This window comes from Battus philenor, unplaced genomic scaffold (genome assembly GCF_028537555.1).
Source record: "Battus philenor isolate CCGP_79_NKW_IND1 unplaced genomic scaffold, ilBatPhil1.0.hap1 SCAF_29, whole genome shotgun sequence".
NCBI lineage: Eukaryota > Metazoa > Arthropoda > Insecta > Lepidoptera > Papilionidae > Battus > Battus philenor.
This window is the reverse complement of record NW_027181692.1, coordinates 1071956-1094861: the sequence shown is the minus strand read 5'-3', so window position 1 is coordinate 1094861 and position 22906 is coordinate 1071956. Positions and strand designations below refer to the sequence as shown.

Here is a 22906-nt window from a genome sequence, read left to right as displayed (position 1 = left end):
TTTTTTTAACTTCCATTCTTGGGTCTTGTATATAGTATTTTTTACTACTATTTTTGTTACTTTTTTACTTAAGATATATTTGTTAATGCATAACATATTACCCTGTATATGCTTTGTGCCTTGATTATAATTTGTATGTGATGCCATAAGATTGTTCGCTCATCTCGGCATATATAGTTTTATAATTTTAGGACCAAAACCCAAAGTTGCTTAAATTCAGTGTCTTAAATTGTAACACCTCAATGATTATAATTGTTTTAAATTTGTATATAAAACAATATATTTAAATGAACGTGTATCTAACTAAAATTTCACCATTGTCGCTGTCAGGTTATTGAATAAGCTACCAGAACCAATTAGATGCGCTTAATCGTTGTCACTATTTAAAAATATGGTAAAAGAGCACTTCTTTCGCCTCTGAAATATAATATTGTGTAACATTTCTCAATTATTCATATTTATGTAGTACCTTTCCCATTTAAATATATGTATAGATATAGATATGTCTACGTGCATATTTAAGTATTCTTGTATATATGTATGTGTGTAATGTATGTATTTGCATGTACGAACACCCTAAACTGCCCTGTCCTTCATGTTTTTCATCTCCATCCAAAGGTTGTCTGGTAGAAATCACTTCGAGCAATAAGACTACCTCTTGTACCATATGAATTGGTTTTTTTTTCTCCTCTATTTATTGTCTATGGTGTACAGAAGTGTTAATAGATAAGAAATAAATAAAATGATGGTGATGGTTATCACAAGACCTTCGGTTGCTGGATTTAAGCCTGCCCCATAGATTTGTAATGAATAAGATGATATGTATATGGATCACTTGTATATGTTAAGAGATATATATATACATATATATATATACATATATATATATATATACATATACATGTATACATATATATATACATATATAAATGTATATATGCTGCCTATAATGATATTATTTAAGTTTAAATAACTCAATAAGTTTTCTGACTTGATTGAAGATGAGTGTACAAACGAGGATATATTTAGTTTGAGATCTCTGAGAGTATTTAATATAAGGGTGACCGGAAAGTAATGTCGCTTTCTTAAATTAAATTCACATGACAGCATTTTTAACATTTATTTCTAATCAACAATATGTTCACCTTCATTATCAACAACCTTTCACTGTCTAGTACACAAAATCAATGCCGGAGCAGTATCAAATCAATGGGTTTTTCTGTAAAATATGTCGACAGAAACAACATTACATTTCAGTACTCCTAATATATGCTTTATGATGTACATATGTTAAGTGGACCTTATTTCAAGAATTTTGAAACATTTAGCATTAATGGAACTGAATGTTTTGTAGTGAATAAATATATCTAAAGTCCACACTATTTAGGTAAATACTTGTATATACTACTTAATAAATGAAGTAAGTGGGTGTAAATAAATAATGAGCTATTATGACAGAGGTAGGAGTGAGAGGTAATAAAAAATGATTCTAAGGGAAATAAATTGAAATACATATGTATAGATATATATATGTTTATATATACATGTATTTATATATATGTATATATATATATATATATTTAAGGCAGTATGGCTATATAATAAAAGATAAGGTCTGGTCGGTGAAGGTTATGGAATGCATTTGTAAGATGGCCTGAAGCCTGTGGTTTGTCACCTCAAAGACCGCACTGGCATGAGCTCATAGTGCTGTGAAGTCATATATATATATATATATGTATATATTTATATATATATATATACATATATACAGTCGGATAGACAATGTTTATATTTTATGAATATTTACACTAAATTTGATAATTTTTAATTTGATATTTTTATAAGTAAATAACAGTTAAATGGAGAACTAATTCTTCTCAATTTTAAAAGGTTGTTAATGAAGTAGGATGTAATAAAATAAAACGTACATTTATAACGATTTATTTCATTTGATCAGTTTTATTTTCGTACAGTTAAGATAAAAAGGAGTTGTGTGTTCAATTTATGTTCACGTTCATATTCTTGGTCACTTTCGTGTTAAATTATTGTTACATGTTCAAATTTAAAAAGGTGATATAAATTCAAACGCTATTAATATAAAATTTATGTAGTAATGCATCGCGTCGAATACATCCTGGCAACCATTTTATGGTCATCAAGGAAGAATAGATAGGTGTTATAATGGTAACTAACCTATGCTCGTATAACACGTATGTACGTGACTGTACTGAGTCAAACACATGTGTACAGTCCGCACCCGGCTGTTGATTATTGCGATGCGTGTGTGTGTTCAAATCGTACTGCGATTTTGGCGCGAGCTATACCTACTAGTGGGGGGTGGTTTTGGTATGACATGGTGTTGTTAAGGAGTGTGTTCACAGGCAGCACAGCACAGGGACGTGTCGTGGCGACGGCTGGCGGCGGTGTGTGGGCGCGCGCTGCAGCTGGCCGGCTCCCCCCTCACGCCCCCGATGCCCATCGCGAACGCACCTGCCAACGCCCCCTCCGATACCACCCGCCTCAAGCTTCACGCGCGGCTGTCGCTGCTCAGCGAGTCGCTCGTCAGGCCCAAGCCGAAGTATTCAGCATATAAACAGGATCACACTCTCGGTAACAATATATTTTTATTTTTTAGTTATAGTATCTTAGTAGTGGTACAGGAATCTTAATAAGAGAGTTCAAGAGAAGAAGAGATGGAATAAGGAAAGATACGGCGTGAGTCCTTTGTGGATGTTCGTTGGGCTGGTGGACGCGATGTGTGTATGCTTCTCATTAGGTGGACAAATGACTATAGTCAATGTCGCGTGAAGTCGATGTTTGGGGTTGACATGATAACGACGTGTGTTCCAGTGCGGCGGCTGGCGGCGCGCGAGCTGGGCGGCGTGGGCGCGGCCGGGGTCGCGGGGGGCGCTTCCGGTGGCGTATTCCCCGCGCGCCTGCTGTGCGGGCTCCAGCTGCAGCGGCGTACACTGGGCCACTTGTCGGCCGTGTACTGCCTGGTGTTCGACTGCACCGGGCGCTACGTGGTGACCGGCGCCGACGATCTGCTGGTGAAGGTGTGGTGCGCGGCTGACGGACGGTTGTTAGCCACCCTGCGCGGCGCGGGGGCTGAGATAACGGACGTCTGCGCGTCCGCCGACGGCTCGCTGCTGGCCTGCGGCTCCGTGGAGCGGCTTGTGCGCGTGTGGTGTCTAGCGACAGGCGCGCCGCGTGCCGTACTTCACGCGCACGCCGGCACCATCACCTCCGTGCACTGGGCGCCGCCTGCCCACGGCGACGTGCGCTGGCTCGCCTCCACCTCCACCGACGGCTCCGTCGCCTTCTGGACCTGCGCCGCTGATGGACAGTTCCTGTCGCAGCCGGTGCAGTTCGTGGAGCGCATGCGGCCAGGCGCTTGTCACATGATCTGCGCCGCCTGGTCTGCGGGTGGAGCGTTCCTCGCTGCCGGCAGCGCAGATCACTACGTGCGCGTCTACATCGTGGAGGCGGCCGGTCCCAGGCGGGTGAGACCTGTGTTTGTACTGTAGTAGATCAGGGTTACCGCAAGAGCCGGTGCTAGAACTCGTCCTATACCATATCAATAATATCCAATTAACTAAATGTGTAGAGATATTCGTATGTACGGACAGATAACCTACCTCTACACGCCAGAAAAAAATCGAAAGCAATAGGTCAAGGCCTCCAGACTACAGATGCTTTTCAAATTGGTGGTGATAATCTGTTCAAAAGTTCTCTAAACAACTGATAATAGGGCCAACAACAACATACCACCATGGTTCAGCCTTCTCGACAACAATTTGGGAGCATAGTGACTCATTTCAGCCATGGAATGTCCACTGCTGAACATTGATCTTCCTCTAGATTTTAAAACGGACACAACTTTAACAGTACTGTCTGTCCGTCTTGTGCGTGGATGCCTCTCCCCTACGTTAGCCAGTCCATGGGTTCCAATCCAGAATTACAAAATCCCAGCAGCCATCTGATCTGTGCGGTTTTTGGACTCTCTTCTTCTTCTTCCTTTCCTTTTCCCTTTATTTGGGGTCGGGTCTCCTTATCAATTTGCGCCAGGCCACTCTATCCTGGGTTTTCTCTGCATCGAGTTGAAGGGTTTCCAGTTCCTTTCCGATATTAGACCACCACGTAGCTTTTGGACGCCTTCTCCCTCTTGGGAATTCTGGGAGGCTTAAAGCAGTTTTTACCACGTGGTCGTCTTGTTTTCGTTGAATGTGGCCATGCCATCGCAATCTATTTTCATGTAATTTGCTGGGGATTGGAGCTGCCTTAAACGAACCTCTGATATATTCGTTCCGCCAAGAGTTTACCGTTAACATCTCTGATATATTTATTTATGTTTATGTCCAATGTACTGCGCTGGCGCTGCTTATCAAATTGGTGGTGATAATCTGTTTAGAAGTTCTCCAAACAACTGATAATAGCAACATACCACCACAGTTCAGCCTTCACGACAACAATTTTGGAGCATAGTGACTCATATCAGCCATGGAATGTCCACTTCTGGACATGATCTTCCTCTACATTTTAAAACGGATACAACTTTAACAGTACTGTCTGTCCGTCTTGTGGGTGGATGCTCTCCCCTACGCTTGCCGGTCCATGGGTTCCAATCCAGAATTACAAAATCCAAGTAGCCATCTGATCTGTGCAGTTTTTTGGACTGACCTGGATTTCAATTTTTATTTATTTATATAGGCATTTGACCTCTGTATCGATTGATGTTAATTGATGACAAGATCTAAGATGCTACATGCTTGTATTGAAAAAACTTATTCACCCTTGACTCGAAAACTTAAGTTACAGGTTGCTTACCAAGCTACTAGGTTATACACAGCTGTTTTGTTTATATTTATTGTTAATAAGATATTTTAGAGAAATCTTAAATATATGTCTCTCTTTTACTCATTGAAAGACTATGAGCTTTTTTTTTTTAAACGGTTCCCGCTGTTAGGGACCTCTCGTTCCCCTATCTCGTGTGGGACAGTGACTTTTTAATTCTAGTAATTTATTCATATTTTTTGTTATTATCATTCTTCTCTTTCATATATCATCTTATCTGTCGTACTGTTTCTTTTATTCTACAATTTTCCCAGTCTTTCTCTTTCATTCCATTAGCCATACATCCATCCTGAGCTTATGCATAATAGTATAAAAGTGTAAGTTGACAAGTTGTGCCCATGCGTGGGCACAGCGAGTTGAAGTGGTCGCTGCGTGTGCGGGCAGGTGCTGGAGACGGCGGTGCACGGCGACGCTGTGGATTCGTTGGCGTGGGCGCACCGAGGTCTCCGGCTGGTGTCAGGCAGTAAGGACGGCAGTGCCGCCCTGTGGACGCTACACGCCACGCAGTGGCGTCATCATCTGCTTCAGGACCACACCAAGCGCCTCAAGGTACTTCTTAGTAATCTTCTGGATAGATACAACATATGCCCTCCGGGGAAGGATGAGGTTATGACAGGTTTGTACCTTCTTAAACCTTCCCAGAAGAAGCATGCCCTGTTCTGGGTCATTTATTCACCAACAATTATCAGCCTACATTGAAGACATTCGGATCCAAGAGATGGTCGCTTACAAATAAGAACCCTCAAGGTCATCTTGAGCAATGGAGACTGTGCTCGGATCTTTGCTGCAATATATATGGAAGAACCAAGATGACTTATGTAGCTTGAAGAATTGCTCGTCTAAAGTAGGGGGGGGGGGCACATTGCTCATGCAACTGATGGTTATGGCCATCACTAGTTGGACCGACGATATAGTTGAATGTTGAATGATGAGGGCATGGCAAGACTGGTCATTTGGTAAAGACAAGGGGCGTTGTTAAAGCCTTTGATCTTCCACTGTGGAGACCGTACAGTCACGGTCGCTGGGTACGAGCAGCGTGAAATCGGTCTTCCTGGACCTTGCAGTGGGCGTGCTATCAGCTGATGAAAGCCTCGTAAGTTTTTGACCTTTGTAGATATGGAACTGCCACTGTACCTCCAACGGATCCCATAGATATCCTCAGAGGGAGCTGAACTTCCCCCTACATCCTCGCTGTTCTACATCAACAAAGAGCACTTGGTGTAGCTTATCTCCTCGGGTTCGCTAACTTGAGCAATTCTTGAGGATATGTCTTCTGAACCAAGATCACCAATTAACTTCAAACATGACATAAGTTCTTACATTGTTTTGTGCCCACAGGTGACAATGGTATGCTGGGATCGCAGCGACGCGTACGTCATGACGGCAGTTTCTGACAACACCGTGAGGGTGAGTGCTGCAGAGAGGGGGGTGGGGGTGGAGGAACTCCTTGATTACTTCTTTAGAAGCAATCACTTTGTTTATACAGGATGATTAGTTAGGAGGTTAAGTATAGGACATTTTCAATCATTCTGTAAAACTTCCTGACGATAGCGACAATAAAACCAAGCTCAGATAAAAGTCAATAATATTTAAAATAACGTACTTTAGGAAAGGAATTTAAGGGTATGGTTTTTAGAAGCCACCCCGCTGACAAATGCGCATGCGACAAACAATGCGAATCACACAACCGCCATCGCCAAATCACTCAACACGTGTTTCACCCATAGAGACTCCGTGTTTGGCACTTACGTTTGCTTTGTTGCACGACTACCACTGCATGTGCGGAAGTGGCTAAATAATGGTCCTTTTCTTACTTAGGATTGATATAACTCGACTCTTTGGCACTAATTGGTGTAACATAACTCCTGAGGATGCCCCGTAGAGGGGTAAAACACGTGTTGAGTGATTTAACGGTGGTAGTTGTGTAATTCGAATTGTTTGCCGCATGCTGGCCAGGCTGGCGGGCGGTGCACTTTATTGCACGACTACTGCTGCATGGTGGAAGTAGCTATACATTGGTCCTTTTCTCACTGATGTAACTTCATTTGTATATAATGTTCCATGTGTCGGTTGCAGGTGTGGTGCTCGCGTACCTGCACGCAGGTGCGAGTGCTGAGCGGGCACCGAGATGAAGCCTACGTCCTGGAGGCACACCCCTTCCTGCCCGCCGTGCTGCTATCAGCTGGACACGACGGACAGCTGTTCGTATGGAACGCGGAGACCGGAGAAGTGAGTATTGCACACCAACACGTCCTAAAACATCGGCACACTATTAGTCCGATAGAAACACGCTTCTCCCCTTTTCCAATGATGATATCTTACACCGGCATGCTTTTTCCTAAAGCCGACAGAAACACCATCCCGATACTCCAATACTAGCATACATCTCCCTTAGACCAAAAGAAATGTCAACCTGATACTCCCATACCGGCATATATCTCTCTTAGACCGACAGAAATGCTGTTCTCCTACTTTAACACCCGCATACATCTTCCTTAGACCCACAGAAACACTATTCTCCTACTCCAACACCGGCATACATTTCCTTTAAAACGATAGAAATACCATCTTGCTACACCAACACTGACATACAACTCGCTTAAACCGACAGAAACACTATTCTCCTACTCCAACACCAGCATACATCTTCCATAGACCGACAGAAACACCATTCTCTTACTCCATCATCAGCGTACATCTTCCTTAGACCAACAGAAATACCATCTTACTACTCCAACACCGGCATAAATTTTCCTTAGACCGACAGAAACACTATTCTCTTACTCCAACACAGGCATACATCACCCTTAGACCGACAGAAACATCTTCCTCCTACTCCAACACCGGCATACTTCTCCCTTAAACCAACAAAAACACCAACCTGATACTCCCGTACCGGCATACATCTCCCTTACACCGACAGAAACGTTATACTCCTACTCCAACACCGGCATATATCTCCCTTAGACCGATAGATACATCTTCCTCCCACTCCATCACCAGCTTACATTTCCCTTAGACCAACAGAAACACCAACCTGATACTAAACTGACACTGACACACCCACATCTTACCAAAATTCTTTATATGCTCGGCGCAGGTACTGGCCCATTTCCACAATCGCATCGAGGGTCAGGGGGACGGCGCTATCTTCGACGCCAAATGGGGCACGGGCTGCAGCGTGGCTGCGTCCGACTCGCATGGACATCTACTACTGCTCGGCCTGGGCCTGGGGCACCGGCTGCTGCGTCAGCTGCCCCCGGAGCTGTTCTTCCACACCGACTACCGGCCGCTGGGTAAGTGTATTTCGTGCGACAGGGATAACGCTCTACGAAATTACCCGATTGTCTCTTTCCAAAGGTCGATGTGCAATATTTATTCGCCGGGTACTGTACGTTCCTAGGTGACAAAATAAATAATGAAATACACCTATCCCACGATTTACACGGTTCCTGTGAAAAACGTGTAAATCGAAAATTAAAAATTTTCAAGTCAAAACCGTGTAAATCGAAAAGCTTGCAGAAAATGCATAATTATGCTATTTAACAGTTGTATTTTTGTTTCAATATTTTTAGGTGTACACAGAAATTAAAAAAAAAAGCATTGACAAGTTAAAATATTACGGAAACACTGTTTTTATTTAATTACAATACATTAAAGAGAAGAACAAAAAAGAAATTACTCTCATTCTTTTTTTCGGAATCGAAGGTTCGAATTCATTTTCATCACTATAAGTTATTTGTGCCGATTCGATGTTTGAAGCAGAAATATTTACATTATGAGAGATGGTAATAAAATCGGTTATTAAAACGAAAAAAAAAAACTTTTTTTGGAAAACCGTGTAAAAGCGAAAACGTGTAAAACAAGTACCGTGTAAATCGGGGGATAGGTGTATCTAAATAAAAAAAATTTTGAATAATTATCTTAAGGCTAGAACAATGGTTTGAATAATTTTGTAATTTCATTCTCGCTTGGCAGTTTTTAAAAGCTCCTTCAGTTCAGACTGACACGCAGCTTGCATTAGCGATTTGTCTTAAAAATAACACATCGTTCCACAGACGGAGCGATGTTCGTAAAGAAATCGCAGAGATCATTTGCCGTTCTTACACCTTTGCTAAGATTTTTCAAATTAAATGTCACGTTTTCAGTACGCGTTGAAGCCTTTTCGATGTTCTGTGAATTTAATATATTAATATAACTTTGTTTATTAGTCCATTTGTCGGAATTTCCAAAGGATATTGGCTTGGATACATACTGTATATATATGCGAATCGTGGAAGATCACCAAAGATATTTCTCGGCTCCAAGTCTTCGTTAACAACTGTCTTCGACGTATTCTCTGTATATACTGGCCTGAGAAAGTCTCCAATGTAGATCTCTGGAAACGCTGCGGTGAGATGTCGATCGACCAGCAGATCAAACGCAAGTGGAACTGTATAGGCCACACGTCCCAAAGGAACTCTGATCACATAGGCAAGCCCTAGAATGTAATCCTCAAGGAAAGTGAAGACGTGGATGCCTAAAGCATACCTGGCGGATGATCACTGCAGAAGTGAAGGCAGTTGGAATGACGCGGAGCGAAGTAAAGCGCGAGGCTCAAGACCGCTCGAGATGGTGACGTACTGTGGACGCCTTCAGCCCCATCTTGGGGACATAGGAATAAATGAATGATGACATATTACATTCGCTAATAAAAAACGCTTTTACTGTATAACACTTATGTTTAACCCTTAAATGCATGGCTTATGAGTATAAATTAAAAAAATATATATTTACCTTTCAGATAAGTACACTAAAATGCAGGGAAAAATAGAAAAAAATATGTCTATAAAATTTTTTTGATACTTATTTTTTAAAAACCTTAAGCTGTAGATATACAACACTGTACTTACTTTTAAGTGTAGTACTCATTTTAAGTTTAAGTAGTATTTTGCAGATTTACATCATTATGCATTTAAGGGTTAACTTTAGGAACGAATGTCTTAATTATTGACGTGTCTTTTTAAACTATGTTGAATAATGATAAAGAGTATATTTTTAAATAAGAAAGGACCAATATCTAGCTACCTCCGCACATGCAGTGGTTGTCGTGCATGAAAGTGCACCGCCCGCCAGCCCGCTCGTAAATGCGCATGCGACAGACAACTACACACTACTACTAAACTACAACTACACAACCGCCATCGTAAACTCACTCAACACGTGCTTCACCCCTCCACGGGGCATCTTCAGGAGTTGTTACACAGATTAGTGCTAAACACTCGGTGTGCGGAGGTGGCTAGATATTGGTCCTTTCTTATTTAGGATGGACTTCCGCAATGTAACGCCTGATTCCATTAAATATTGAGTATATTTTTGTTTTTTTAGATAATGCTCAGTAGAGTGTATTTAGAAATAAATTGTTTCATTGTTCGTGTAGTGCGAGACGCGTTGGGCGGCGCTCTGGACGAACAGACGGAGACACCGCCGCATCTGATGCCACCACCATTTCTGGTGGACGTAGAGGGTGCTCCCCACGCGCCGGCGCTACAACGCCTGGTACCAGGCCGCGAGCGCCTGGCGCTGCGTCCTCTGTTACCTCGCGGACGCCCCCCGCCCCCCGCCGCGGCCGCCGCACCGCCGGGCGCCGCCCCCGCTGCGCCCGCAGGACCTTGGCGCGGCGAGGGCGTGCGCCACACCGCCGGCACCTGGCAGCGCGACGAGGAGCCCCTCGCACCCTGCACCCGCCCCCTTCTGATACCGCTCTCTGAAGCCGCCAAGCTTCGCATCGAGCAGGCCAGGTGCATTTTTCTCAACACCATTTTATTATTTCTTTGTACATTTAACCCTTAAATGCATATTGATGTAAAACTGCAACATACCACTTAAACGTATAATGAGTACCACACTTGAAAGTAAATTCATAATGTTGTTTATCTGCAACATAAATTGTAGTAAATTCATTTCATTTGTGGCGTGCATATCGCGCACCACTCAAACACCAAGCTCTTACCCACGTGACCGTCAATCGCATGGCGGCGGCAGTGAAACAGATAAATGACAGATGGCGCCACAGTAGACGCAACGAAAATCTGCATCGCACTGTTGAAAGTCTCCGCGCTCATTATAAGGGCTAGCGGAGGTGCGGTCAACGCAGGAAGAAGCAACTGAAGAACAAGAAGCAACTGACGAACTACCGAAGCACAAGAAGCTACCGAAAAACAAGAAGCTACCGTACTACGACCACTCCTACACATTCAATTTTTTTCAATTTTTCCTTGAATTTTAGTTTTTTTTAAAGTATAAAAGTCATGCATTTAAGGGTTAAAATCACATAAGTACGTTTCTTATTAACTGACAGTAGAATAAAGAGTTCGCTTATAAATATATGTCTGTGTGTAATATCACATATTTTTACGTCCAAATAACTGTGAAGAATAAATTAAAAGTCATACAAGGAAAGAGAGAATTTCGCGAAAGTTTATCGCTCCAGACATTGTCCTGAGGCACGAAACACCAGACAGTACATCCTACTATGGGACTTAGTTTAGTTTTGTTTTTTAATTTATACTATTATACCGCAACTGATACTTTGTATAGCGTTTTGAAATGAATATAAAGGTATCAGGAATCCGAAGTGGTTCGACGAATTGCTCGCTTGAATTGGCAGCGGTCACCTAGCTCATGCAGTCAGGCCGTTGAGACTGAAAGGATCTAAAGCAGAGTTCCCCAAACTTTTTTGTGCCGTAGACCCCTTGCCATGTTTTCCCGTGTTGGGTAGACCACCTACTTACCTGATATTGATTTTCTGTAAATTTCTAACTGTAGTGAAGTTTAGTGTTAAAAACTTAAAGTAAAAACACATGTTAATATATACATTTATTAATTGAATTTAAATTAAAACTATGAAAAATAAAATTTTGTATTTGTTATGTAAAATATACGTAACATTAAATAAACACGAGACTGCGACTCTCATATTCTTACAAGTTCAAAATGTATTGCGACCACAAAGCGAATACCAACATCCTACAACTTACAAAATTTTATAAACATATATAATAATGTAATGTAATGTAAATGTTTTGATATTATAAGATAGTATGATGTAAGTAAATAGGTACTATCAGTGTATGTGTTGAGATCCATTATCGTGGACCCCCAAATTTTTTTTCGCTTACGTAGACCCCTTGCAGGTTGTCATAGACCCCTAGGGGTCGATATAGAACACTTTGGGAATCACTGATCTAAAGCGACCACGTGCAAATAAATGCGGCGTGGGAAGATCCCCCACTAGGTGGACTGATGCAGCAGAAGACCGGTCATCGTTGCGATTTTTGGGCGTGGCCCTGCAGTGGACGGCTATTGGTTGACATGACATTAGCGATCCTCGAGTAACCGTCAGGATGTGAAATAACAGGCTACAATGTAATGGTAGAAGATGCTTTAATAGGGGAAAAAATAGGGCAAAGTCTTACAGTGCAGAGTTATAATAGTATGGTATGCCTTGCAGCGTTGAGATGAATGAGTGGGAGACGGCGTGGTACGCGCGTGAGATGCGACGCCGCCCCCTCATGATCAGCACGGCGGGCGAAGGCCCGGCGCGCCGCCCGGGACGCCGCCCCCGTCCCGCAGCGGCAGCAGCGCTGCCCGGCGCTCCAGCCCGTCGCCCTCGAGGCCCACGCGGGCCACGAGCCTCCGCCCCCCGGCTGCAGGTGAGTCTTCACAGTGTACTTTGACATAGTAATAAGGGGCACCAACGACGTCCTACATCACCTACAAAGATGATGGATGACGACGACCAAAGTGACGTTAGTGGGTAGTGGTGGGACTTAGAAATCCCACACAACATCGTCATTCCCCCATGAAGCAGTATATTTTGTATCCAAAAGATTCTGACGCCGATATCAGAGACACCCAACGTGGGACTGGCATACCCTGGGGTGTGTGAAGGTAAAAGCTCACCAATATGTAGTTCATGCTGAAATGCTGACGAAAGGAGATAGCCCAGCGCTGGACGGATTTCAACAAATTCTGAATGTGTTTCACTGGGATCCCAGATCTCATCATGTCAGACTCAGATGTCCATTATCTGTAATGAGTTTTAGTGGATATATATATAATTATGTCCTACCCCCCAGGATGTAGAATTCAGGGCAAAATCCAAGAAATAAATAAAATTTTATTTATATATATAAACTATGTTGCAATGTTTCTTGACAGTTCATTCGCGTTAAGAACGCAGCGAAACGTTCCTTATTAACTATTACGTTTAAAAGTATGCCTTTAATTGGTCACTGTGAACGTGACTTTCTAATTAGGCCTGCGGACATTATTAACGCGAACGGACTGTGCTAATATTAACGTTAAGATTGAAAATACAGTACATAGAGCAGAGTTTCTTAACGTGGCGCCCACACGTCCCACTGGAGGGCAATTCAAAATGGACTTAATAGCAGTTTAACTCTTGATATAAAAATCATGTATGTTACATAGGGGGGTGTAAGATTTTATAAAGGCTTAGGTGGTACATGCAACTATAAGGTTTTGGAAAAAATGGTGCTTAGGAGCCTGACTCCTCAAAAACGATTAAGACGTAAAATGTTTCGTTGCCCTTGTTGATATAGCTCTGTCTCTATCGCACGCAACTATTTTATTTATTTATACTTTATTGTACACCATAACTACAAAAAAGGAACAATTTAGATAGAGATACAAGAGGCGGTGTTATCGCTCGAGGTGATCTCTACCAGACAAACTTTGGATGGAAATGAGATACATCAGGGCTTCTTAAACTATGGGTCGCGACCCCAAATGGGGTCGCGTAGCAAAATTCTGGAGTCGAGAGATTTTAATGTCAAATATTTATATATACCATTTTATAACATCACTAGAGTTGGCGGAATACAGTGGACTAGACACGCGCATTTGTTGAAGGTTTTAAACTAATATAAATACAATTTTATAATTTTTTGTGCAACTTTTAATTTTAGATTTTTGTATGTTTCAAAACGAATTCTCAAACTATATATTTTCATATGTATACGTATATTGTTACCTAATAAAAAAAATCATCAAAAAATAATTATTTACTTTTCTTTTATATTTGTATGGGGTCGTAAAGAAACTCGCAATCATGAATGGGGTCGTGAATGAGAAAAGTTTAAGAAGCCCTGAGATATATGAAGGGCAATAGCTCTCTTTCTCATGTGGATGTATAAATTTCTGTGTCTATGTTTGTGCAGACGGTGAGCGCGGCGGAGGAGTCTTCGGAGTCCAGCTCGAGCGACACGTCGGACTCCACGGTACGGCTGGAGCAGTCCTCGTGCAGCTCGCGATCCTCGCGCTCCGCAGCCTCCTCGCGCACGCGACGCTCCGACAGGTGCGCCCCCACACATGCCCCCCGCTGTCAACTGCCACTAATATTACACAGTGTCTACTAAAATCAACTTCCACTGCTGGACATAGACAATATATATATATATATATAATTTACAAAATTCTCGTGTCACTGTGTTCGAACTTGAACTCCTCCGAAACGGCTTGACCGATTTTTACCAAATTTAATATGCGTATTCAGTAGGTCTGAGAATCGGCTACTATCTATTTTCCATACCCCTAAGTGATAAGGGTGGTCCACCCCTAAATTTTATTTTTAATTTTTTAGACAATTTTTTTGGTTTTTAGTTTATTATGATACAACATACAAAAATACATACAAACCTAAATTTTCACCCCTCTACGATCAACCCTTATTTTTAATGTGTTAATTAAAAACTTTAGTTTTTGTTTGCAAAACAACGTTTGCGGGATCAGCTAGTATATATATATTTAATTACTTGGACAAGCACAAAAGCGTAGAGGTAAGAAGAGTATAATTAGTATAGGAGGTATTTATGGACTGTTCGAATTCTGCTTAATATGTAGAAATTGACAACCAACCACCACCAATGTTTCAGCAATGGTATGTCCACTGCTGGATAGGTCTGCTCATAGATTTCCAATGGGACCAGCGTGTGGGCGGATGTCCCACGCTAACCGGCCTGTGGTCTTCGTATCATACCAGAATATAGTTCTCAGACTCGGTGGTTGGCACTAATCGGTGTAACATAACTCCTGAAGATGCCCCGTGGAGGGGTGAAACACGTGTTGAATGAATTAACGGTGGTAGCTGTGTAGTTCGCATTGTTTGCCGCATAGGCATTTATCAGCGGTCTGGTGGACGATGCACTTTGTTGCACAACTACCACTGCATGTGCGGAAGTTGCTAAATATTGGTCCTTTTCTTACTTAGGATGGATTTCCGCAAGGTAACGCCCGATTCCATTAAATCAGAATATAGTAGTTCCCACCATCTAATTTAAATAAAAATATTTACGAGCATCGTGCATCTTGTGAATATATTTGTAGTAAAAAAGCAGCGCTGGACCACCCGCATACCAAGCGTGGGAAGTATTGTCCCAACTTATGAGTGACAGTTTGAATAGCACACAACAACATATGTACGGCACACATATTGGACATATACTATTAACGCCACTGACCTACTGAGATATACATGTGTTATTTTATAACTCTGTGACTTTGAACTTATGTCGTAGTAACTTTAAGTGTAACACTTAGAGTCAACCATCATTTATTAATAGGTTACTGTAAAGTTTTAAGCGAGCAGACAATTTTGTGAATTAAAAATATGGAATATTGATTTTTGTGTTAAAAAATCTTATGAATACTGTTACGTACTGTGAGTTATCACTCGGAATGAAACGCTACTGGTTCGCAAGGAGACCTATATTCAAAAATCAGACGGTCATCCTACTTTAACAAAAAGTATACTTTCGCTTAGTCCAAACTGCTTCCAAATCGCTCAAGAAATAATTGTCCAAATAACTTACCAAATAGTCACTTTGTATCAGTGATAGATCTTAATCTTATAACTCGAAAAACAACACTAAACTGTCGACGTGGGAAGTACACCTATTTATACTACGGAGAAAATTCTAGTAAGTTCGAGATAGTATGTTAGCTAGAATTTTCGAGAATCGTACACAAAAATCTATAAATAACTTCAAGGTCACGCGTGTTTACGACACTTCTTGATCCTAGGGTCCCGTGTTTATTGTTTAGAGGGTTCTGTAACTCGTGATTTGTAACAATACTTTGGGAACCTTATACGTATCAGTATCAATGGTTAAGAATTGGTTTACAAAGAGCCGCTGTAGTCGTAGAAGTTGTGTGACGTCATCGTGCTGGTGGAAGCGGGCTGATTCGTTTTACGCTTCGCTCGCCCCACAACTTTCAATATGGCCGACTATTTATTTACGTGAAAGACTTACAATGCGATTAAAATAAGAATAGGATCGGCCTAGCGCCATGTTGTGACGTCACAACGGGAACTTGGTATAGTGTGCAAAAAGAGCAATGTTAAAAAATAATACCAGTGGCTAAAGTCACTCGCTCGGTTACCTTAGAAGCAGTTTCCAAATGCTTAATGAAACTTCCAAATATATCACGCGATATATGAATATTGCCATCTGGCCCTGGTACAATTCTTGCTTGTTTTAACTGGTCCAACAACATAATGGCACGTTTTTTCTCTTCCTCGAAGTACTTATCAACATTGCTGATAATCTCTCGATTTCGCCGATGTAAAACAATACCTCTTTTGCTCATTGTAGAACAAATTAAACAATCAACAAAAACAATTATTATTATTTTTTTATTTTATATATTTAACGCTGACCGTACTTATATGAGTGAAGTTAGCCGAGAGCCCGTCCTATTCTTATTTTAATCGCATTGTATAGTGTAATAGTACAAAGCAATAGTCAATTATTTACTTATAATGGATTTAATTACTAATGTCGTTGTACCCGCAGCGCGCGTCCGGGCGCCGCCGCTGACACGTGAGTCTTAAACACCCGCACCCCTTAGGCCTCCCCCACACCCCACTTAGCACTTTCATCATTTCTAATAAAGAAAATTTTAATCTACTTATTTATACCACATATATGTACACAGGCGTCATAATTAATGCCTGTAGTTCGTTCGCGTTAAAATTGTCCGCTGGCCTAAAATATGCAGGATCGATTCAAAAATGATAGATAAATAATAATAATAATTTTTTTCAAGTTGGTATATCATACTTATATAAATATGTGCATATATGTACATATATATAAACATTCCCGTATTGTGGTTTTGAAATATCAATTTTCGACTTAGAGGGATATAAAAGTATTAATAATTTACAATCAGAAACATTTTTAATAAGCGCACAGCGTTGTTAGATCCGCGGACAATGTTTCATTGCATTCTTAACGCGAACGAACTTTGTTGTTTCTTAGTAAAAAATACATCATAAATTTATTCCGAACTTTACCTTACTTCTCCAGTACAGTTAACACCTATATATATATATATATATATATATATGCTCTTTATAATATTTTAGAGTAATCGGATATCGAAGTAGCAGAGTGTAAGGTAATAAAATGTTTGCGTTTTCAGCTCGGGTTCCTCGCAGTACTCGGACTGGGAGGCGGGGCCTGCGCTGGCGCCTCCCGCGAGAGCCCGGCGCCGTCCGCAGCCCACCGCCAGGTAAACAGACTTACACCTTTGTATCATCTAGTCCTAGGGTACTTTACAGTTTTACCACACGGGCTTGGGGTTGAAGTTTCATATCATCTTTAACAGGGTATGCCAATATAGTATATTGCTACGTACTGGTTCTGACACTGAATGAAACACCACTGGTTCACAAGGAGTCCTTTATTCACAAATCAGACCGTCACACTACTTTAACACGAAGTATACTTCTAGCGCCATCTAGTGTAAAGGGACATGAATTAAAAATACTAAACTCTAAAATTGTTTAAAAAACAGTTGGTACAATACCCGGCAATAAATATTGCACATCGACCTTTGGAAAGACTGTCGGCCAATTTCGGCTTCGTAGAGCATTATCTCCGTCGCACGAAGTACAAACAGTTCGGTATCTATCAGGAGCTGTTACAACAAGCATCATTTGTTTCTTTTGATAATTATTTTTTTTCTTTGTATAAAATACACAAATTTTTCTATGTGTGGCTTTAGGTCGGGTTAAATAAAATAAAAAATACATGTTCACAATATGTTTACGTGTTTAATTATTTAAGAACATTATAACTGCACATAATAAACACCATTATTTATACCTATTGTTAAAATTGTAAAAAAAATTAAAATAGGTTGGTTTTACAGCTCCTAATAGATACCGGACTGTTTGTATTTCGTGCGACAGAGATAACGCTCTACGAAGCCGAAATTAGCCGATTGTCTCTTTCCAAAAGTCGATATGTAATATTTATCGCCGGGTACTTTACCTATGTGTACCAACCGTACCAAAAGGGTTAAATATAACATTACCGTCATACAGATGTACATAAAAAGTATATATGTACACTGAACACTATGAGGATATAATTTGAAAAATATAAAGTTGGTGTACCAATAGAGGATGGGGGGGATGTCTCTACGGACGGTATCACACTCCTGATGAAGAATAAACCACTACGAAGGAAGGAATAATGAAGAACCTTCTTTGTTTCCAGTGTTGCTAAATGAACTTTTGGGGGAGAAGGGAGAGGAAGGGGATGGTAAAAGAAAGAATGGTTAACCCTTAATAGCCTGATTTACGAAAGTGATTTTTTTAAATATTACTGTGCTTGCTTGAGGGTCTAGATGAAGGGTAAAATAGATTTTTTTTTTAAATTTCGTTGGAAAGAATATTATACAACAGTAAAATTCGTACAGCCAATCTATAAATAAACTAATAGTAATGTGAACATTCGGTTTAAAAGATTGGTATCAAAATTGAAACTCTAGGCTATTAAGGGTTAAAATGTTGGAGATATAAGTCTGTGTTGCAATAAGGTCTACATTCTCCAGGAGTTTGTGGTCAATATATCCAAAGGGAATAGAGTTGTATAGAAGTGCTTTATCTTTGTGTTTGTTATATAGATACAGTCCAAGCACGACCACCATTACGAAGAGAAGCACAGCGACCACGGCGCCCAGCGGGCTGGCAAGCGGGGAGCCGAGCGGGGCGGCGGCCGCGGCGACTGGTACCGAAGCCCCGGCCGCCGGCAGCCCGGGCGAGCTGCCTGAGGCGTACCGGGTGGGAGAGTGGCTCACAGCCGTGTCCCCGCGGAAGGCTCCGTATCAGCCTCAGATGGGTGACCAGCTTCTCTACTTCCGACTGGTAAGTGCAGCTCTACTGGAGATATATATATATATATATATATATATATATATATTACAAAATACAAATTACTTTTTAAGACATATATATAGGTACACATAGGTACATTAACCGGCGATGACTTGTTCAACGAGTTTGAATGATTTTTTTAATTGAATCTATATATAAAATTTTTTATTTTTATGTTTATTATATATATATATAGTTTTGTAGATTATGAATAACTGTTACTTTATGTGTAGCCCGCAAAAAAGTTCTAAAATTTTATTTGGCACGATTTAAAATGTTGCTCACCCCTGATGTAAATTCTAAAACACTACAGTAACCGGCAATAAATATTACACATCGACCTTTGGAAAGAGACAATCGGCGATTTTCGGCTTCGTAGAGCGCTATCTCCGTCGCACGAAATATATATGTCTTAAATAGTAATTTGCATTTTGTAAACATTGCAACACAGGATGCATCTGTCAAAATGAAACAAACATTGAAAAACGACTGAAGCTTTACATTTATTGAAAATCATTATTTTTAAAATTAAAATGTTGCCCTGTTTGAATAATCTTGTAAATAAGATCGGAAATTTGTGTTAAAACGGGTAAATATAACATTTATATTCTATGTTGTACATATGTAATTAGATTGTTAAATAAGTACTGTTTTGTTTGTACGGAATTTTTTTATTTAATATTTTTTTATTGTATTTGCTAGGATATATATAAAGTTTCATAATAATAAACAAAAAATTATCTAATGGATTAAGGCGTTACTATGCAGAAGTCCATCCTAAGTAAGAAAAGGATTAATATATAGATACTCCCGCTATGTAGCAGTAGTCGTGCAACAAAGTGCACCGCCCGCCAGCCCGCTGATAAATGCGCATGCGGCAAACAACGCGAATTACACAACTGCCACCGTTAAATCACTCAACACGTGTTTCATCCCTCCACGGGGCATCTTCAGGAATTATGTTACACCGATTAGTTCCAGCGCAGGTGAATGTTTCCTTCTCTTCATTATTACAAATTTACCATGGGACTCGCTCATATCATTCATCTATTACGTAAAATCGCAAGACTCGGTGTTTGGCACTAATCGGTGCAACATTACTTCTGAAAAACAGGGACTATTTAATATAAAATACAAGTTTGTGGAAGGTTTGTAGACGAATTGAAGTTACGGAGGTAGTTCTGTATTGTTTTTCTGGTATTATTGTCCTGAAGAATAAGGTGGTATTTTCAGGGTCACCAGCGCTACTTCGAGGCGGTTTCGGAAAAGGACGTGTACAAGGTGAATCCTCGCGACAAGCCGTGGGAACGCATGCACATATATGTAAGTACTGTCGAAGACTAGACCAAACTATCTATATATGTGTACACATATATATGTATATATATATGTATATATATGTATATATATGTATATATATATATATATATATATATGTATATATATATGTAAAGAAACTAGTTACTTTAATAATTATATCTTGTATTGTGCTGCTTTTGTTTAATGTCGGTAAAGCATAATAGAATGTAAGACAAGACTTTAATGTATTGAAAAGTCTAATCTAAACAAACCTGTGATATTAAAAGATAAGGATAGAAAATGTAAGAATAAAATAAAGATTAGAAATAAAATTGTACTTAGCCACCTAAGAGTAAAAAAGATGAGAAAAGGAAGGCGATGAAAGCAAGAAGGAATGAAAGGACAAAAAAAATTGCAAGGTATTGTGAAGGATAAAAGGAAAGAATCAAAGAAATTGAGAAGAATGAAAGTGAGTGTGGAATAAAGATAAAACCTTGAAAAAAATATTCGTAAATAAAGTCCCTGTCCCAAACAAAATAGGGGTACGAGAGGCTCCCAATAGCGGGGGCCATCAAAGAAAATGTCGGTAAAGCAGCATCTGTTTAACCTTGACGCTTCATAGATGGCGCTGTTAACAATGGTGTTGTGACGGCGTCCGTTGCGGTCGCCGGTCGGTAAAGCAGTCAGTGTTTGAAATGTCAAAGTGATAATTTAAAATATTGCAGAATAAACTTTTAAATTGAATCGACAATTTAAATATTTTCATTTAGAAGAAATTATTTAGCAAATGGTTAACATGTCCGAGAAACTTCTAGTTTAACTCGTGATGGAGGTTCAAAGGAAATCAGACTGAATAATAGTTATACGTAATATTACAATAAATCGATATTAACTAAGATCACCGATGTAACTCAAACAATTGCTCGTCTAAAATGGCAGTTGCTGTTGGGGCCGAAAGGTTCACGAATGGTGACCTCGGAATCAGTAGGTAGACGCGGCGTGAGTTGGTCCCTCACCAGGTAGACCGAGGTAAAGGTCGCTGGGAGTACCTGAATGCTGCGCAGAACCAGTTATCATTACTTGAGTTGGCTTCCCAGGAGTGCGAGGCGGTGAAGGTGGTGGGCATGAAGTACGTGATCAAGCCACCGCGCGTGGTGTGCCTTCGGCTGGCCAGTTCGTTGGCGGGCGTGGGGGGAGCTGGCTGCAACGCGCGCGCGCGCACCTTCACAGTTCGCTACCACGACATGGCCGACGTCATCGACTTTCTGGTGCTCAAGCAGCAGTACGATGCAGCTGTGGAACGCCGCTGGGGTCCTGGCGACAGGTCTGTACTCCTACCTACTACTCCTATTACGTAATAAGTAAAGATATTTAGATGACGTCATCTAAATATCTTTAGGCATTCACATGCGCTTTTAAATATTTAATGGAATCAGGCGTTACTTCGCGGAAGTCCATCCTAAGTTCCATTAAATGTGTTCCATTAAATAAATATTGGTCCTTTTCTTACGCTTTTAAATAGTAGATTATTTGTAACATTATAAACAGCAAGCTGCCTGTTAGCTGCTCTAACAGACGGAAAGAAACTCAACAGTTGCTGTTTAAAATGAAATTCAAATATTTTCGTATACATTATAATATCAACCATGTAAATCAGGGATGATTAGACTTGTTTATGAAAATTAAATTCATTTATCGACTTTCTCCCATCGATATATAAAATATAACAAAATGATATACTAAATCGAAGCAATTTGTTTGTGACGATTTACTATCACAGTGACTTGTACAACCCGACGAGTCTGAACGATTTTTTAAATTGAATCTATATATGAAAACTTTTTTTTAATTCTTACGATCATATATGTTGTGTTATAGATTATTAATAAATGTTACTCCATGTGTAGCACGCAAAAGAGTTCTAAAATTTTATTTGGTATGATTAAAAATGTTGTTCACCCCTGATGTAAATTCGAAAACTACAGCACACAGCTACAGTACCCGGCGATAAATATTGCACATCGATCTTTGGAACGAGACAATCGGGTAATATCGGCTTCATAGAGTGTTATCTCTGTCTTACAAGTCACTTAGGTAATGTGGGACAGAGATAGTGCTCTACGAAGCTGAAATTAGCCGATTGTCTCTTTCCAAAGGTCGATGTGCAATATTTAGCGCCAGGTACTGTAAATGTATTTAAATAGACTTGTTTTAAATATGTGTATTTGTTGCTAGCGTGTTTGAGAAGGTGTGGGTGTTGACAGGTTCCGGTGTATGATAGACGATTCGTGGTGGACGGGTATCGTGATAGAGCGCAGCGGGCTGCCGGAGCCCGAGCCGGAGGAGGAGGAGGCGGGTGCTGCGGGCGGAGCGCTGGACGCGCGGCGGTGGGCGCGCGAGGCGGCCGCCCACTTTCTGTCGCTGCGCGTGCGTTGGGACAATGGCGAGGTGGAGCGTCTTTCGCCCTGGGACCTGGAGCCGCTCGACCCTCAAAGGTACATTGTCAACCTCGATACAGTGTCA

The 22906-nt window shown here is 40.7% G+C and overlaps 1 protein-coding gene across 1 annotated transcript in view; it reads left to right on the top strand.

Annotated features, from left to right (window-relative positions):
- BRWD3 (bromodomain and WD repeat-containing protein) overlaps positions 1 to 22906 on the top strand; it is a 39531-nt gene that overhangs the window by 1710 nt on the left and 14915 nt on the right. Inside the window, exons 5-18 of the mRNA XM_068770017.1 lie at positions 2382 to 2610; positions 2851 to 3503; positions 5239 to 5403; positions 6193 to 6261; positions 6931 to 7083; positions 7955 to 8150; positions 10274 to 10634; positions 12347 to 12548; positions 14079 to 14215; positions 17344 to 17433; positions 18835 to 19075; positions 20318 to 20407; positions 21481 to 21707; positions 22648 to 22878. Coding sequence (XP_068626118.1) covers positions 2382 to 2610; positions 2851 to 3503; positions 5239 to 5403; positions 6193 to 6261; positions 6931 to 7083; positions 7955 to 8150; positions 10274 to 10634; positions 12347 to 12548; positions 14079 to 14215; positions 17344 to 17433; positions 18835 to 19075; positions 20318 to 20407; positions 21481 to 21707; positions 22648 to 22878 — 3044 coding nt within the window. The remainder of the gene's footprint in view (positions 1 to 2381; positions 2611 to 2850; positions 3504 to 5238; positions 5404 to 6192; positions 6262 to 6930; positions 7084 to 7954; positions 8151 to 10273; positions 10635 to 12346; positions 12549 to 14078; positions 14216 to 17343; positions 17434 to 18834; positions 19076 to 20317; positions 20408 to 21480; positions 21708 to 22647; positions 22879 to 22906) is intronic.